Below are 18,906 nucleotides of genomic sequence, written 5' to 3' on the forward strand. Positions count from 1 at the left end.
TTCTAAAAGTCAGATAGTTGTTTATTTCCTTGACATCTGATGGGAGGGCATGCCACAGGAAGAGCGCCACTACCGAGAAGGCCCTCTGCCTGGTTCCCTGTAACCTCACTTCTCGCAGTGAGGGAACTGGCAGAAGGCCTTCAGAGCTGGACCGATGGGGGTGGAGACGCTCCTTCAGGTATACTGGGCCGAGGTCGTTTAGAGTTGCCTCAAATCAAACTCCAACTGGACCTTTCAGAAATATTGCTGTCGTTCTGCAATTTAGCTGAGGACAAACAACATTTGAAAGTACATCTCTGTGGGCCCTGCAAGTTCCTCCCACTCCAGCACTAGCTTCCAAGGGATTCTGGAATCCCAGACTGAATTAGAACTCAGGATTGTTTTGCAAAAGAAATGACTTTGACTGTCCAATGAATAGGTTTCCACCATCCTGGGAAACCTGGGCCTTGAGAAACTGTAAAATGGAGATTTGAAATAAGTGGCACTCACGTAGTCAAACTTCTCAGCTTTCTTGCAGCCCATCTAAAAGAAAACAAGAAAAGGAGTCAGTTGAGCTCTGAAAAACTTTTGAGTTGCATCCAGCGAAGTCCTGCCCAGAGTAAGGTAAAGGGACCCCTGACCATTAGGTCCAGTTGTGACCGACTCTGGGGTTGCGGCGCTCATCTCACTTTATTGGCCGAGGGAGCCGGCGTACAGCTTCTGGGTCATGTGGCCAGCATGACTAAGCCACTTCTGGTGAACCAGAGTAGCACATGGAAACGCCGTTTACCTTCCCGCCGGAGCGGTACCTATTTATCTACTTGCACTTTGACGTGCTTTCGAACTGCTAGGTTGGCAGGAGCAGGGACCAAGCAATGGGAGCTCACCCCATCGCAGGGATTCGAACCACGACCTTCTGATCGGCAAGCCCTAGGCTCAGTGGTTTAGACCACAGCGCCACCCGCATCCCTTCCTGCCCAGAGTAGACTCAGTGAAATTAATAGACCTAAGTTAGTCATGTCCATTAATTTCAAAGGATGTACTCTGAGTAGTACTAAAATTCAGCAGCGGAGAGTACAGTGGTGCCCCGCAAGACAAAATTAATTCGTTCTACGAGTTTCTTCATCTTGCAGGTTTTTTCGTCTTGCGAAGCACCGCTCTTAGCGGATTAGCGGATAAGCGGCAATTAGCAGATAAGCGGCTTAGCGGCTATTAACGGCTTAGCGGATAAGCGGCAATTAGCAGATAAGCGGCTTAGCAGCTTTAAGAAAAAGGAAAAAACTTGCAAGAACTCAAAAAAATTTTGTCTTGCGAAACAAGCCCATAGGAAAATTCGTCTTGCGAAGCGGCTAAAAAATCGGAAAACCCTTTCGTCTTGCGCGTTTTTCGTTTAGCGAGGCATTCGTCTTGCGGGGTACCACTGTATGTCACAGCACCCCCCACGCTACACCTCTGCTAACATTGGCTATGATTTTGTGTATCTTAGACATCCAGGTCAACCACAGAGACCCCAGATCATGCATTCAAATTAGGGGCAAGAATCTGGATTCAGATCTTGATGCCATGGGCCAGTCACCTAACCTGGGAGTCCTTCCACAACTGCTGTAGTCCAGACCCCAGGTGAGGTTTACACTTTACTTTACTGAGGAAGAAAGGCCACACTTGGTTCTCAGCGCCATTCTAAGTTATAGCGCATTGTTAACAACAACCGCTAACTTGACTGAGGTACACCAGCATAATCTATAGTTTGAAAAAATGCTTGTCAGTTCACTCTGCATTTGAACACCTCTTAAAATATTGTAATTTTGCACAATCGTTCCTGAGACCAAGCAGCAGGTTTTGGTCTTATGTTTGGATATAATCTGGGTGCCATTTTGAAACAAGATGTCCGACTGAACCTTTCAATAACTGCACTGATTTAAACCATCGATTTCAAAACTGCACCGAATTTTTGGCTTCTTAGAAGATCCAAGCGACACCAGGTACAAAGCTGCTAGTTCGCTAGAATCCTGAGCTGTGAACTTCATTATTCTATGGCTCTGCGATTCTGCTTGCTGTTGGGTGGCAACAAAGGTGATCCTCATGCTGTTATTCCTGTTAGGTTTTGTCCATGACTTGAGAACTTCCAAGGAAAAAAGTGGTTCTCAAGGTATGGACCACTTTCCTTTCCAGTTCATATTCTTCTTCAGGACAGGGTTCGGTTGTTCCACAGGTGTGCTCACTCTACGCCCTTAATGTGATGTGCCCTCTTCTTTTTGTATGCCCCACAGAGGAACTTACGGTCTTCAAATAAAAACATCTTGAAGGTCCCAGGCCACAGAGAAGTTAGGCTGGCCTCAACTAGAGCCAGGGCTTTTTCGGCTGTGGCTCCGATCCAGTGGAACACTCTGTCACAAGAGATTAGGGCCCTGCGGGACTTGACATCTTTCTGCAGGGCCTGCAAGACAGAGCTGTTCCGCCAGGCCTTTGGCCAGGGCACAGCCTGACTCCCTCCCTCGGCAATCTTTGCGGAGCTCTGGCCCAATGGTTGCCAGTGGCTTGATTTGAATTAATTTTATAATGAACAATTTTAGAGTGTTGTTTGTGCTGTACTTTTGTACTGTTTTATTGTTGTTAGCCGCCCTGAGCATAGCTTTGGCTGGGGAGGGCGGGATATAAATAAAATTTATTATTATTATTATTATTACTATCGAGTGCAGGGCAACCCAAGCCCACCTCTGGAACTGTGGCTACAGATGCCTTACCCGGATGAGAGAGCTGATGACAATGGCCCCTGCATTCACCATAGGGTTGTGGGGGATTCCTGGACGCAAAAAGAAAAATGCAGGGTTATTCAAACTTCACCTTGCTTAAGTCCATCAAGACAAAACCTACAGCCGGCCCAAGAACATAATATTGTTTGCCTATCCAGTTATGTACCAAGGGTGTAGCATGAAGATGGTACAACATCTTACTGAAGCTAAGCCGCCCAGAGTGTAGTGATCAGATGGTCTCATGGTATTCCCATCTGATCACTACACAGAGTAGCTGGGGAAACCCAGCCAGCTGGGCGGGGTATAAATAATAATTTATTATTATTATTCAGCAGATCTGAGACTGGTCAGTGCCTGGATGGAGAACCACCAGGGAGTTACATGTACAGGCTGGATGTCAGTGCAAGAAAATTAAATACAATCAAACCACAGTTGTCAAACGTAATCCACTCCGAAAGCCTGTTCAGCTTCCAAAATATTCGACAACTGAGCTGCAGCTTCTGATTGGCTGCAGGAGCTTCCTGCACTCAAGCAGAAGCTGTGTCAGATGTTCAGCTTCTGGAAAACATTCAAAAACTGGAACACTTACTTCTGGGTTTTCGATGTTCGGGAGCCGAAATGTTCCAAAATGGAGGCATTTGGAAACCAAGGTCTTACTGTATATACCGTATTTTTTGCTCTATAAGAGTCACTTTTTCCCTCCTAAAAAGTAAGGGGAAATGTGTGTGCGTCTTATGGAGCGAATGCAGGCTGCGCAGCTATCCCAGAAGCCAGAACAGCAAGAGGGATTGCTGCTTTCACTGTGCAGCGATCCCTCTTCCTGTTCTGGCTTCTGAGATTCAGAATATTTTTTTTCTTGTTTTCCTGCTCCAAAAACTAGGTGCGTCTTGTGGTCTGGTGCGTCTTATAGAGCGAAAAATACGGTAAATATATACAGCCGGCATCAATGATCATGGTGGAACATGACCATGGAACATTGCCCCTTTTTATGCCTCAGCTTGTCCCCAAATTATGGGGGGTTTGTCTGACACAGGGACACACACACAGAGTGTTCTGGAATGACTGATGGTAACAATCTTGCATGTTCATGTTCCCATGCTATAGTGCTGGGAGCGAGCTAGCAGCAGATCACACGAAGCAAGTGGTGTTAACTCTTTATTAGAAAACAACAACAACAGTTAACTTTTTATTAGCAAAAACAAAATCTGCACAGACCTGGCTCTTTCCTGGTGGTCTCGCTCCATGAAAACCATTGCAGAGACTCAAAGTCTCCGCAGGGAAAACAGTCCCTGTTTTCATCAGAGAAATGTTGAAGAATATGGGAAGAGGGAAGAAAACACGCAACTCCAAAGCTTTGCTTGGGTTCACTTCAGCTCATTTGTATATAGCCAAACCATGGTTTAGTGTTACGCGTGAGCATGGCTAGTGACTTGCCCAAGAGGACTTTGTAAGCTTTGTGGCTGGATCAGTGAGGATCCAAACCTTGGTATTTCACACAGAGACACACTGGCTGCTCTCCATCACTCCTCCATTCTTCGTCATTTGGAATCCTGCCCACCTTACCTTCCTCGTTGAGAGAAAGCTTGTCGTAACGCAGCCCGCTGGGCTCTTTGCCGACATACTGGTGCACTCGGTCAGTGCCCAGTTCACTGACGGCGACGGCGTATTTAAGGGGCTTGACACATGATTGCAGGCAGAATTGGGTCTTGGTGTGGCCCATGGAATACCTGGGAGGGACAGAGAGGGCGACTGAGGACAGAAGAGGCCACCTTACCCCTGCCACCTTCAGCTAGCCAATGATAAAATGGCAAGGGGACCAAATTATTATTTTTAATAATTAAGGGTGCTAGAAGCCAGAGTTACATAGGAATCTTCCTTCTACCAACTACTGGGTTCACCTAGTTCAGCGTTCTAGAAGAATTGATCAAAGAATTGATGCTTTTGAATTCTGGTGCTGGAGGAGACTCTTGAGAGTCCCATGGACTGCAAGAAGATCAAAATTCTGAAGGAAATCAGCCCTGAGTGCTCACTGGAAGGACAGATCGTGAAGCTGAGGCTCCAATACTTTGGCCACCTCATGAGAAGAGAAGACTCCCTGGAAAAGACCCTGATGTTGGGAAAGATGGAGGGCACAAGGAGAAGGGGATGACAGAGGACGAGATGGTTGGGCAGTGTTCTCGAAGCTACAAACATGAGTCTGACCAAACTGCAGGAGGCAGTGGAAGACAGGAGTGCCTGGCGGGCTCTGGTCCATGGGGTCACGAAGAGTCGGACACGACTAAATGACTAAACAACAACAAGTTCAGCGTTATCTGTACTGACCGGAAGTGGCTTTCCAGGGATCCGGATGGGATTACTGTAACCCCTTACTCCAGCGGTGGGGGTCCTTTCTCAAACCAAGGGCCACATTCCCTTCTCAGCAAACTTCTGGGGCCCGCACACCAGTGATGTATGGGGCCAGAGGAAAAAGTTGGAGGAGTAATGAACGCAAATGTTACCTTTGTGCAGTAGGCCAACTTCTACCCTGTTCTCTACCCAGGTAAGCAGGACTTGTTATCAGAGTTCAAGGACAAATTTTAGCCAAGCAAAAACACTTAGGGAGGGTGCGGAGCAGGGTTGGTAGAAATGTGATTTTGGGAGGGGTTCAGGTGCCGAGTTCAGAGGCTGGGGCTCTTAAAAACCAGAACACAAACTTCAACTGTGTTAGGTGAAGAGATTTATTTTAGAGCACTTTGCTTGCTCATAGTTACGTATAGACTGGTAGCTCTTCCTTCCAGAATTCCCTGCCAGTCCTGGGGCAGACGAGTCTATGCTTAGCCCAGAACATTCCGGCATCCTAGTCTGCATCCAGGAATAGATCTGCCATGGGAATTACAGTGAGGACCAGACACAGAAAACTGGAGGGCCACAAATGGTCCCAGATCCCAAGGTTCCCCATCTCTGCCTTACCCTACGGGGGTCCACAGGCAAATCTGACGACAGAAGGCACCACCTTTCCCTGCCTCCTTAATACAGTGGTACCTTGGGTTACAGATGCTTCAGGTTACAGACTCCGCTAACCCAGAAATAGTACCTCGGGTTAAGAACTTTGCTTCAGGATGAGAACAGAAATCGTGCTCCGGCGGTGCGGCAGCAGCAGGAGGCCCATTAGCTAAAGTGGTGCTTCAGGTTAAGAACAGTTTCAGGTTAAGAACGGACCTCCAGAATGAATTAAGTACTTAACCAGAGGTACCACTGTATGCACCTGTGCTGAGGAGGAATGGTGGGAGCCTCCCCACCCCTTCTCAGGTTCCTGAATCTTCCCCGGAGCAGTGGGACAGTAGATTTGGAACAGTGGTTTGCAGATGGACATAGTTCAGGAGGCAGAAGTTGGGAAGAACTGGGTGGTGAACAGCTAGGAGAAGAAGAACTGGGGGAGAGAGAGTTAGAGTTAACAGACTCGCTTTTGCTGGAAAGTGTCCATCCACTCAGCCCAAGGTCAAGGAGAGCAGATAAGGTGGCTGCTCAGAAAGTACAATGGTTGCGAGATCAGATTGCAAGATGCAGAAATGACGGTAGTGAAGTGGGTGACTAGGGGGGAAGTGGGTGGAACCCTTAATTGGGAGCACCTTCATTCCTAGAAATGGATTATTTGTTCTCTCGATGTGATCACTAAAATCTCTAACTGGTAAGAGACTCCTTTCTCTTTGTTCTGCTTATCTACTGTCAAAAGGGGGGGGGGGAGGAAGACAAGTCCCTGAAACCTGACAGCACCAAGCAATGTTCAGCAGGAGAGCTGTTTCCTATCTCTTTGTGTTCAATCCCACATTTAAGGTTCGGGTCCCTTTCACTCACCGTTGACCATCCACGGTGCAAAGAGACACGCCCCAGAGCTCTGGATTGCACTTTGCTAGCTGTGGGATGTAGTTGGCCACCTAGAAAAGGGAATGAGAAATCAGCCCCAAATTAAGCAATAGGGATGGGTGTGTGTGAAGGATAGTTATCCTCATCTCAGCTATCTGCCCACCTAATGGAGGACAGCACAGGCAGGTTCCAGTGCTGTCACTCCACTGATGGAAATCAGTAGACTGAAGAGGAAGGCTAGGTAAAGGGACTCCTGGCCATTAGGTCCAGTCGTGACCGACTCTGGGGTTGCGGCATTCATCTCACTTTATTGGCCGAGGGAGCCGGCGTACAGCTTCCGGGTCATGTGGTCAGCATGACTAAGCCGCTTCTGGCGAACCAGAGCAGCGCACAGAAACGTTGTTTACCTTCCCGCTGGAGCGGTACCTATTTATCTACTTGCACTTTTTGGTGTGCTTTTGAACTGCTAGGTTGGCAGGAGAAGGACCAAGCAACAGGAGCTCACTCCATCGCGGGGATCCGAACCGCCGATCTTCCGATCGGCAAGCCACCTGCAGCCCCCCGTGCTACTTCCCACACTGTAGGGGGTGATGGGTGCACCAGACAGGAAGGTGAATATGCCAAAATTGCCTTCTTTCCCCCTGTTTCACTAGGTGGAAGACTTTGCTGAGTCAAAAGAGCCTTTGGTCAACAGAGGGAAACACTGTCTGATAAAAACCCTGCATATGCCCAGAAGCGGTCGTGTTATTCTTCGGTCCCCATTTCCCTGAGCACTAGGAAATTCCAAGGAGAAGCTTTAAAGGGTGAATTTTCTTGTGAAGATGGCAAATGGGAAACTTATGACGTATTCAGTAACATACATTGTCAACCTTGGGTTCTGGTCTTTTTAAAGCAGTCACAGTGCCCATTAAACACACACACACACACACACACACACACAAAAACCAGCTTCCAACAGTTCCTTCTCTGACAGCTGCACACTTTTAATCCTCTCATTTGGTGGCTACGTTCAAAACTTACAGAACTGTTTCTTGCAGCCACTGAAAAATTTCTGGTAGCTATTAACTTAAAGGTAAAGGGACCCCTGACCATTAGGTCCAGTCATGACCGACTCTGGGGTTGCGGCGCTCATCTCGCTTTATTGGCAGAGGGAGCCGGCGTACAGCTTCCGGGTCATGTGGCCAGCATGACTAAGCCGCTTCGGGCGAACCAGAGCAGTGCACAAAAACGCCATTTACCTTCCCACCGGATCGATACCTATTTATCTACTTGCACTTTGACGTGCTTTCGAACTGCTAGGTTGGCAGGAGCAGGGACCAAGCAACGGGAGCTCACCCCGTTGCAGGGATTCGAACCGCCGACCTTCTGATCGGCAAGTCCTAGGCTCTGTGGTTTAACCCACAGCGCCACCTGCGTCCAGCTATTAACTTACCAGTCAGCAAAACCCATTATCTTCAGAACCCGAACTATCTATTGGTGGAAAGGGATGCTTTCTGATGGATGTCAATATAAACTTCAGGGAGGTGATTATTGTTGGGGAGGGGTAAACTCTCCCTGTTCAGCATAGATAATTTATTGCATCCTAGCATTCCAGAGTTGGAAGGGACCTCAAAAGTCAGCCCTGATTGACGCCCAACAGAATGACAGGTGGAAGATGATAGAGAAATTGAGGTTGCAATCTTATATTCCAGAGAGGGGGAATCTGTGGCACTCCAGATATTGTCGGACTGCGGATCCCTTCAGCCCCAGACAGAATAGCCAACAATTGGGGACAGTGGCTCCCCATGCCGGCTATGCATGCTTACCAGGGAACTCAAAGTGACTCACTTCTAAGGAGGTACAGTCATACCTCGGGTTACAGACACTTCAGGTTGCATTTTTTTGGGGTTATGGACCAGCCGAAACCCAGAAGAAGAGGAGTTTGGATTTTATATCCCACTTTATCACTCCCCCAAGGAGTCTCAAAGCGGCTCACAATCTCCTTTCCCTTCCTCCCCCACAACGAACACTCCGTGAGGTGAGTGAGGCTGAGAGACTTCAGAGAAGTGGGACTAGCCCAAGGTCACCCAGCAGCTGCATGTGGAGGAGCGAGGAAGCGAACCCGGTTCACCAGATTACGAGTCCACTGCTCTTAACCACTACACCACCGGAATGGGTTACTTCCAGGTTTCAGCGGACACGCATGCACAGAAGCGCTAAATCACACTTTGCGCATGCGCAGAAGCAACAAATCGCAACCTGGGCGTGCACAGACATGCCGCTGCGGGTTGCGAACACTGCGGGTTGTGGACGTGCATCCCACACAGATCACGTTTGCAACCCGAGTGTCCACTATATATATAGGTTTGCACTGTGATTTGCTTGTATTTAGCCTCTGCCCTCATGCACTACTTGATTTTTCTACCTTGCCCTCCTGGAGTCCTTTGGCGCTTTCAAAAATTTGCTCCACATGAGACGTGAACTCCTGGAAGTCGGGGATGACAAACTTCTTCCGGAAGGCCTGGGTCAGGAGTACAATGTTGCTGCTCACACACCTGAGGACACGAAAGACAGGTGGGGAGTTGAATTGGGAGCAGCTGAGTAATGTGCCATAAGACCTAAGAGGACTAGGGAATTGGGATGTTTGCTTGTAATTGAATCAACACTGCCCACCTTAACTGTCTTCTTGCCTGGATGGCAGCGGAACTAACTAGGTCAGCCTAGCAAAGGTATTCCTAGCTTCCCTGTCTGCACCTAAGGATTTCCTACCTTCGGAAAAGCTCCCGGTTCAGCAACCCGCCAGCGCTGGGTTCCTGCGCTGCCTTTTGCAGACGATTCATGCAGTCTCGAAGGCGTGGATCCGAGGTCCAAAGGCCAGTGCCTTGCAAGGCCTGAATTGAGAAGAGCACATGAAGGCGCCATCTTGACTGGCAGGTGAAGATGACAGAACACTTGGAACTTGAGAAAATGACTGGGAGAATAAGAGGAAACTCAAACCAGAAAGTGTGTAAGGAATGGATAACATGTAAAGAATATCTAAAACAATATTGTGAAAATGCAAATCTCCTGACAGGTCTAGATTGAATCTTGAATATTAAGGAAAACTATAAATGTATAAAAATTTTCTGGATATGTAACAGATATAACAGGGAATGCGTAAAAGGTTAAAAATACGTAGAAAGCACAATGAGGTGAATCGGAAGTCAAAAGTGTGTGTGATGTTAAAACGATGTGTTGTTAGTTAACGCTTAGTTGTAATTGAGGTATTGTCTTTGTGTTGTTATAAGTACCATATTTTTTGCTCTATAAGACTCACTTTTCCCCTCTTAAACAGTAAGGGGAAATGTGTGTGCGCCTTATGGAGCGAATGCAGGCTGCGCAGCTATCCCAGAAGCTTTCACTGTGCAGCGATCCCTCTTGCTGTTCTGGCTTCTGGGATTCAGAATATTTTTTTTCTTGTTTTCCTCCTCCAAAAACAAGGTGCGTCTTATGGTCTGGTGCGTCTTATAGAGCGAAAAATACGGTAAATTGTTTTGCAATAAAGGTGTTTTTTTTTAAAAAAAATGAAGGCGCCCTCTTCCATTGCCGCCTGAGACCAAGACGGATGCCACCAACACAGATGAACACATGGCAAGAAGAGGGGATGAGAACGGGATAGAGTATTTTTATTCATTTGTTTATTTGATTCCATTTTCGAATTGCTTCCTATAAAGTATCTTGAAGTGATTGCACAGTAAAAAAACAATAATAATTCAGCAATGGAAACAACGGAAAACAATACCATATATAAAAACAACAGTATATATACAAACAATTAAAAACCATTTCATGCGCAAACAAAATTTCAAATGCAATAGGGACCGGAATAAACATCTCACATCTCCTGCTGTGCATACCACCAATATCTATAATATCTGCTCTTGCAGAGGGATAAAACCCCTCTTCTTATCCATTCCCATTTATTTTATTTTCTCAGTTGAGCTATTGGAAAAATGTACAAAGAAACCATTGTCACGATCCACCATAACTAGCCTTTTAAAATCATGTGCTTTGTATTATATCCACCTGCGATTATATCCTTCGTTAAGTTTGGTTTAGGTATAAAAATGACAAAATGTTTTAAAACTTTGTTACAGAAAACTAATAAAAATCCGGTGAAAATTAAAGGAGGGGGGGAAGGTATCTGCTCTTGCAGTAAAGAAAATGAGACCAGCCTCCTGCTTCTATGGATTTTTTAACGGGTGCAGATGTGTAAAGCTCTGCTCACTATTTTGACAGAGGTTCTAGATGCCAGATTCCTCATGTGGTTGTAGAAAGTGGTAGAGCATCTGTTTGCAGTGTACAAGGTCCCAGATTCATTCCTCAGCATTTCCAGGCAGGCCTGGGAATATGCCCCCCCAAGTCCCACCTTTCCCACCCACCCTTTAGGACAGCTGGAAGCATCTTACACTGGTGAATTTATGAACGGAGATACATTCCTGGCCTTCAGCTACTGTGTAGAACAGGAGGTCACTAAGCCGAGGCAGCATTCCATTCTCTGACACATCCCTGCGGAAAGACAAGAGACCACAACAGAGAACAGGTCGTGTTTCACCCCTATATAACATTCATTCATTTATTTAAAGCAGTGTTTCCTAAACTTGGGTCTCCAGCTGTTTTGGGACTACAACTCCCATCATCCCTAGCTAGCAGGACCATTGGTCAGGGATGGTGGGAATTGTAGTCCAAAAACAGCTGGAGACCAAAGTTTGGGAAACACCGATGTAAAGCATTCATGCTGCACATTTCAGGTACTGTATAGGCAACCTCTCAGGTAAGGTAAAGGTAAAGGGACCCCTGACCATTAGGTCCAGTCGTGACCGACTCTGGGGTTGCGGCGCTCATCTCGCTTTATTGGCCGAGGGAGCCGGCGTACAGCTTCCGGGTAATGTGGCCAGCATGACTAAGCCGCTTCTGGCGAACCAGAGCAGTGCACGGAAACGCCGTTTACCTTCCCGCCAGAGTGGTACCTATTTATCTACTTGCACTTGGACATGCTTTCGAACTGCTAGGTTGGCAAGAGCAGGGACCGAGCAACAGGAGCTCACCCCGTCGCGGGGATTCGAACCGCTGACCTTCTGATCGGCAAGTCCTAGGCTCTGTGATTTAACCCACAGCGCCACCTGTGTCCCTGTACAGTTAAAAAACAAGAAGCAGCAGCCTAAGAATGGAACTCACAGAGCGGCAAAGGAATAGAGCAAAGGAACATATTTCTCTTGGCAAGGGTTGGTTATAGATTTCAAAAAATAAATAGCAGTGTTTTGAGAGCAAGCCAGGACTTTTTAAAGCAGTGGTGAGCAACCTCCAGTTGTCATTGAACTCTAAATCTCATCACCAACACTGACAATCCAGAATGCAGCAGCTAGACTGGTGACTGGGAGCGGCCGCCGGGACCATATAACAGCGGTCCTAAAAGATCTACATCAGCTCTCAGTACTTTTCCAAGCACAATTCAAAGTGCTGGTGCTGACCTTTAAAGCCCTAAATGGTCTTGACCCTGTATACCTGAAGGAGATTCTCCACCCCCATTGTCCAGCCCTGACTTCGGGGTCCAGTTCCAAGGGCCTTCTGGCGGTTCCCTCTCTGTTGAGGAGTGAAATTATAGGGAACCAGACAGAAGGCCTTATTGGTAGTTGTACCCACCCTGTGGAATGCCCTCCCGGCAGATGTCAAAGAAATAAACAACTATACGACTTTCTGAAAACATCTGAAGGCAGCCCAGTATTGGAAAATTTTCAATGTTACGTTTTGTTGGAAGCTGCACATTTCCTCCACCTGAACTAAAAATGTGGCTGGGGACAGGTTAACCCAGTTTTTGCTATTCTGGTGCTCTCCAGATATTTTGAACTACAATCCCATCTTAGCTCTAGTGGGCTCCTTTAAAAGACTGTAGGAGTTCCTCCACTAGAGTGATACAGGGAAAAGTGCTCAGATTCTGGACAAATAATTTAAACCCCCCAAAACAAATCACTTGTAGAGGTTTTCATAATCACATAGACACTGGCAGTGGGGACTATGCCACTACCACAACCCCCCTGCCTCCTATTTCCTGTGTTTTCTTCCATGTTGAATGCAATTCTACTCTTTTATGAGTATGCTTCAAACGGCAGCCAGCATTTCTGCAGGGAGCAAATACTTTTAGCACTTTAGGTGTTTCATGCTGGGCGGAAATAATTGGCATCAAAAATAAGAGAGCACGGAAATGACAAAAGCCGTATGTCTGGAAGTCTGACAACCTGGCTTCTTTTCTCTGCCTCTGGACGGGCAGACGTGTCCCTTCAGTGTGCAAGGCTTGGCAGCGCATGAAGCCCTAAGTGCGTCACAATTCCAGAATCGCATCGATCGTGACACCCCGGGTTTTCTATTTTCCCCACACCACCTTAAGTTTAACAGCTCTCCTAAGAATGGCAGCATTTGTCAGCTGGTCATTCTGCAAAGAAACATACAAGCAAAGTGGGGCTGGATAATTTCTGCTAGGATATCAGCTGGGCTAGGTACCAGAGTGCGGAAAGTTCGCTGGCGCCAAACAAAAGGTTGCATTGTAGAGGAGTCAATTCATTAATGAGGGGTGGTGAACTTGCACGACCTCCAGATGTTGTTGAACTACAACTCCCAACATCTCTGGCCATGCCGGTTGGGGCTGATGAGACGTGGAAGTCATAGAATCATAGAGCTGAAGAGTTGGAAGGGACCCTGGCGGTCATCTAGTCCAACCTGCTACAATGCAGGAATCTCAACACATGGTTTCCCCATCCAATTTGGAACCATACCAGACCCTTCTTAGCTTTGCAAATGTGCTAGCCGTTTTATTGCTGCACCATTACTCTCCATGCCCAGTCCATCAACATCTGGAGGACACCAGAGTCCCCTAATTCAATCCTGCACCCAGTTCCTGCTTAACAAAATCTACACAGTTCCTGGATGGGCAAAACAAAATACCCCCCACACACAGACTTTGACATCACCTATGCACACACCCCTCCACCACAGCGATACGACACATGGCGCATGCATCCCTTACTGGTCGGTCAGCTGCTGGTGTTGCTGGTGACGCCCGTTCACCATCGCTGCCTCTCTGCCTTGAGCCGAGGCCGAGGAGCCGGCTCTGCCAATGCCCAAGGGAGGGCAGCGTCCCGTCCCTCTCTTCCATCGGATCACAGGCGGCTGCAGCACTCCTGGAAAGATCCTGATGGAGCGCATGGCGGCAGCAAGAAGTCGCAGGGGCTTGATAGCGTCTGAAGCTACGAGGAAGCGGTAGCAAGAGGATCCAGGATTGGTGCTGGGGGCGGGGGCAAGGGGGAGTGACAAGGAGCTCGCCTTCTGGCCCTTTAAAAGGGAAAGCATCAAGCAGGGGGCGGGGGAAGGAGAGGGATGGGCAGCGGCTCCAGCCTATCAGCGACAAATAAATAAACGCAACGCGCCAATGAGGGAGGGAAGATCTTTGTGCGCTTTCCCAGACTCCAGGTGAGTCGTAGCGCGATGCTCACAGGTTGTTAGAGATACAGCTCCGACCCCGCAGCCTTTAGGCACCTAGTGAATAGGAAGCAAGCAGCACCGCCGACCCTGGACTGTGAAAGTGACTGACATCGGCTGGCATCATCACCAACTCAGAAGCATCATGGGTTTTCGTTTTAGTTTAATAATCGAGGCTTGGATCACGGTTTGCTCACGCCGCTTGGGTGTGCAAGGCGCATATAATCATAATATCATGTACCATATCAGGCACGTCCATCTCCCAAGAGACTGCGATCTGCCTGCAGTGTAAAAATACTGGCTGTGTGGAAGAAATTTAAAGACTATCTGAATAAATACTGTAATATTAAAGATATGTAATCACTTGGAAGAATTAATTAGGCCTAGGATTACATTGGGATTAAACATATAAATAAGAAAATGTACGATAAGGAAAGTTAGGAAATATGATTATGACTGTGATATGGTTTTATGAAATAATGATATTGGAAACTGCTATATATAATTATGTATGGAAAATAATAAATATTATTGTGAAAAAAAATAATACTGGTCTACCCACTGTCATTGTCAGGAGTCGCTGAGCTTTTTTTAGAGGAGGGTTGGCAAAATTTGACAAGTTTTTTTTTGGGGGGGGCAGGGTTGGCAAAAGGAACACTAAGGCGATCCCGATCGACCTGGGACACATTCACGATCGACCAGTAGATCGTGATCAACCTGTTGGACATGCCTGATATGTATCATAAATATAATATATCCTATATCATATAATATAGAACAACTTTCTTTGTGGGATGTTATGTACTGAGTTGAATAGGATCCAAACTGCGGCAGTCTGATTGGTCCTAGAACAATAGGATTCAGAATGCAGCAGTCTGATTGGTCCTAGAACAATGCAGCAGTATGATTGGTTGTCAGGAACCACCCAATCATGCTCCAGATAGAAGTGAATCCACAACCTGATTGGCTTACAGTAGAATTCCGGAATTAGCCAACCATGTGCAGCCCATTGTGTAAATAATGTATATAAAGCAGATACTTTGAGGGGACATTCATTCATTCCTCCTCATCACTATGAGCTGAATAAACAGCATGAAATCACTTTGTGACTCTGAGTATATTCCATGGGATTTCTGGCTTCCACAGTCACAATTTAGCATGTGCTAAATTCTTCTAAGGAGAGATAATTTCATCCAGGTATGGAATTTAGGTTCTCCGGTTTAGGGAACGTTGGAGAAGCATGCGCTCTCAGTTGTTGTACTGGGCTAAGGCCCGGTATTTCTCTGCCACTTTCCAGCAAAGTATGTGTTAACGATTTCCTAGAAACTAAAACCATTTCTCTCTTTATTTTGGAAGAGAAAGGAGGCCAGCACAAAGGGGAAGGAAATAATTGTTTCCAATTTCCTATCATTTAGCAGAGGAGCCAGACTGGGCTTGCACCGTGGCTGGCTTTCTTTCTTAGGTCTGTGTTATAAGCACACTGGATTTTTAGCACGTACACTCGAAAACCATGGTCTGCAAGCCAGACAAACCTGCATTTTTGAAAAATGCATATATGGGTAGAAAAGTCATGTATATCCACAAGTATGTGTTTGTGTGCAGGCAAGAAACATTGGGGTGCAGTTCCTCCTTTAAAAACACATCTTTTAAAAAAGCACATGACTGTTGGTTCTAGTGGAAATCTCTTTACTGTGCTTGAACTGAAAAGGATTTGTGGATTTAAGATTGTGGATCCCAACTTAAATTGGTTTAGAGGGCCTGTTTAGAGAACGTGCTTCAGCTGATTTACCTGGCCGACAATGAAGCCCAAAGAGAATTGGTGTTTGGGGAGGCTCTCTAAAGACTACTGTGTAAGGAAACAATCACGCTTTGTAACTGCCATTCAGAAATTCAGGCTACTTACCTGAGTGTAATCCCTGCTGAACTCAATGGGGCTTGTTTTAGGTTAGCCCTGTCACCATGTTCCTGTTGGCATTCAGAAGGAACCAATGCATTTCAATAGTAAAAAGGTACGGTAAAAAGGACCCCTGGACGGTTAAGTCCAGTCAAAGGCGGCTATGGGGTTGCGGCGTTCATCTCGCTTTCAGGCTGAGGGAGCCGGCGTTTGTCCACAGACAGCTTTCTGGGTCACGTGGCCAGCAGGACTAAACCACTTCTGGCGCAACGGAATACTGTGATGGAAACCAGAATGCACTGAAACACCATTTACTTTCCTGCCACAGCAGTACCTATTGATCTACTTGCACTGGTGTGCTTTCAAACTGCTAGGTTGGTAGGAGCTGGGACAGAGCAACGGGAGCTCACCCCGTCACGGGGATTCGAACCACCAACCTTCCGATCGGCAAGCCCAAGAGGCTCGGTGGCTTAGACCACAGTGCCACCCGTGTCCCTATATTTCAATAGTAGTAATCTTTCAGTATATACAGATATGCTCCCAAAGGTTGAAGAGGCCTATATATATAAATAAAGTTGCTAACAAGCACAATATGAGAGGATTACCCACATAGATTTGCCACCCCTAATTTGGGTAACAATTTCCAACTCAGTGTTGTGCAATTTAGTTGACATGAAAGAGACGAGGCATCTAGGACCAAACTCCCTTAGCATACAGCAAAGAAAAGGAAAATTCAAAAACACCATCCTGAATGCTGTTCCCACTTTACAGATTAGGAAGTGGGGGGCAGCAGGGACAGAATATTTACTTACTGTCATTGCCATTGGGGTTATTATGCAGGGGTTTATATGTGCTGGAACTGGAGTCCAGTCTCCAAGCTTATGCTTATCTACTCAAATGGGAGATTTCTCGAAGACTGGCTTTATCCTAACTTTTCCTAACTTCCTTCCATCCCACGAAGACTGCAGTTCTATCTACACACACAGTCCAGTCCTGTGCAGGGTTTAATGCCATTTAAATCAATGGGTTTAGGAGCAGCTAACTTTGCATAGGATTGGGCTGTTCATTCAAATTCAGCCCTGTTTAGCTTATTAGGGGTTGCTTCTGAATAAACATCCATAGGCTGCAAGAGAGAGTTCTGATCTAGGTGCTGGAAACACCTCTTTCATCCCTTCTTCTTGACTAGTTCAAAGCTGTTGTATTATATATATTTTGCGCAGCACAAAAGTACAGGTAATTTGGTCCTTGAGCTATGCTTAGACAACCCTCTAGGTGGCAGTAGTTTTCCTGCTTACCGATAGTGTCAACATTTTTGCAGGCCTTTGATAAAGAGAATTCTCTGGTGAATAATCATTTTGGACAATAGTCCATGCAGGAGTTCATAATTCTAAAGACAGAATGGAATTTAATAATGTTTTGTAGACACTTGCAATATTTTGCAGACATTCCCTTATGTCTTAAGAGTCTCATGAGAACTAGAAACTGAATCAATCAATCAATGGTCCTTGGTTTCAATAAATTTTGAACTTGATTTGATTGTTGTATTTATATCTCACCTTTTCCTCAGAGGATCTCATAGCTGTCCCCGCTCCTCATTTAATCCTCACAACAACCCAACCCTGTGAGGTAAGTTAGGCCAAGAGACAGTGATTGTCCCAAGGTCTCCCAGCCAGTGAGCTTCATTCAAACTCTGAAATAATGTGCTTCCAAAATACTGGATCTGTGGTGACAGTTCTGTGCATGGTTACCCCTAAGGAAGACCTATTGAATACAGTGGTACTCAGGATCAGGCCTGGCTATGTTTCAGAGCCACTCTGGGATCAGTTACCTGACCTTTGCCCATGGATCCCTCCCAGATAGGTGCTTTAAAAAAATTTAAGAGTTGGAAACTCTGCTTCTAGGATCTAAGTCATGCAAAAGCACTCAAGCATTTGGGCTGGCATTAATTAAAATTTTTTGAACACGTCTTACATTTAATTTTAAAAATAATTTAAATGTTTAAACGCATTAGGCTACCAGAACATCTGAGGCCATTGCACGCAGAAAGTCCCATGCTTAGTCTCCTGTTGTTGTTTAGTCGTTTAGTGGTGTCCGACTCTTTGTGACCCCATGGACCAGAGCACGCCGGGCACTCCTGTCTTCCACTGCCTCCCGCAGTTTGGTCAGACTCATGTTTGTAGCTTCGAGAACACTGTCCAAACATCTCGTCCTCTGTCGTCCCCTTCTCCTTGTGCCCTCCATCTTTCCCAACATCAGGGTCTTTTCCAGGGAGTCTTCTCTTCTCATGAAGTGGCCAAAGTATTGGAGCCTCAGCTTCACGATCTGTCCTTCCAGTGAGCACTCAGGGCTGATTTCCTTCGGAATGGATAGGTTTGATCTGCTTGCAGTCCATGGGACTCTCAAGAGTCTCCTCCAGCTCCATAATTTAAAAGCATCAATTTTTCGGCGATCAGCCTTCTTTCTGGTCCAGCTCTCACTTCCATACATCACTACTGGGAAAACCATAGCTTTTACTATACGGACCTTTGTTGGCAAGGTGATGTCTCTGCTTTTTAAGATGCTGTCTAGGTTTGTCATTGCTTTTCTCCCAAGAAGCAGGCGTCTTTTAATTTCGTGGCTGCTGTCACCATCTGCAGTGATCTTGGAGTCCAAGAAAGTAAAATCTCTCACTGCCTCCATTTCTTCCCCTTCTACTTGCCAGGAGGTGATGGGACCAGTGGTCTCCTGAACCTCCTGTTAAAAAGGTGATCAGGTAAGACATGATGTGAAACACCTGTGCCTGACTCGCTGAAGAGTTTCTGCCAGTCCGAGCATGCACTATTGGGCTGGATGGATGGACTTTTAGACTTGGCATCCTGTGAGTTATGACGCCATGTGTCCTTAAATCCCTGCACCAGGAAATAACCTAGCTAAAAGGCCTCCACCCTTGAGGCCCTGAGAAAAGTT

At 46.4% G+C, this 18,906-nt stretch overlaps 1 protein-coding gene across 6 annotated transcripts in view; it reads right to left on the reverse strand.

The window, feature by feature from the left end:
- The window catches only part of GLS2 (glutaminase 2), a 35,365-nt gene extending 17,342 nt beyond the window's left edge, over window positions 1–18,023 (reverse strand). For 3 of the 6 annotated variants that reach the window (XM_053375016.1, XM_053375008.1, XM_053375001.1), the window contains exons 1-8: window positions 13,615–13,902; window positions 11,003–11,102; window positions 9,324–9,445; window positions 8,980–9,109; window positions 6,567–6,646; window positions 4,296–4,459; window positions 2,724–2,782; window positions 490–522 (exon numbers count right to left, since the gene is read on the reverse strand). In XM_053375016.1, the coding sequence (XP_053230991.1) occupies window positions 490–522; window positions 2,724–2,782; window positions 4,296–4,459; window positions 6,567–6,646; window positions 8,980–9,109; window positions 9,324–9,445; window positions 11,003–11,102; window positions 13,615–13,793 (867 nt within the window). In that variant the 5' untranslated portion in view covers window positions 13,794–13,902. Of the gene's footprint in view, window positions 1–489; window positions 523–2,723; window positions 2,783–4,295; window positions 4,460–6,566; window positions 6,647–8,979; window positions 9,110–9,323; window positions 9,446–11,002; window positions 11,103–13,547; window positions 13,903–17,516 lie in introns of those variants that run through there. The other 3 variants (XM_053375030.1, XM_053375021.1, XM_053375036.1) reach the window with 3 other exon arrangements.
- Between the last annotated feature and the right edge of the window lie 883 nt (window positions 18,024–18,906).

The sequence above is a fragment of the Podarcis raffonei genome, chromosome 2 (assembly GCF_027172205.1).
Source record: "Podarcis raffonei isolate rPodRaf1 chromosome 2, rPodRaf1.pri, whole genome shotgun sequence".
NCBI lineage: Eukaryota > Metazoa > Chordata > Lepidosauria > Squamata > Lacertidae > Podarcis > Podarcis raffonei.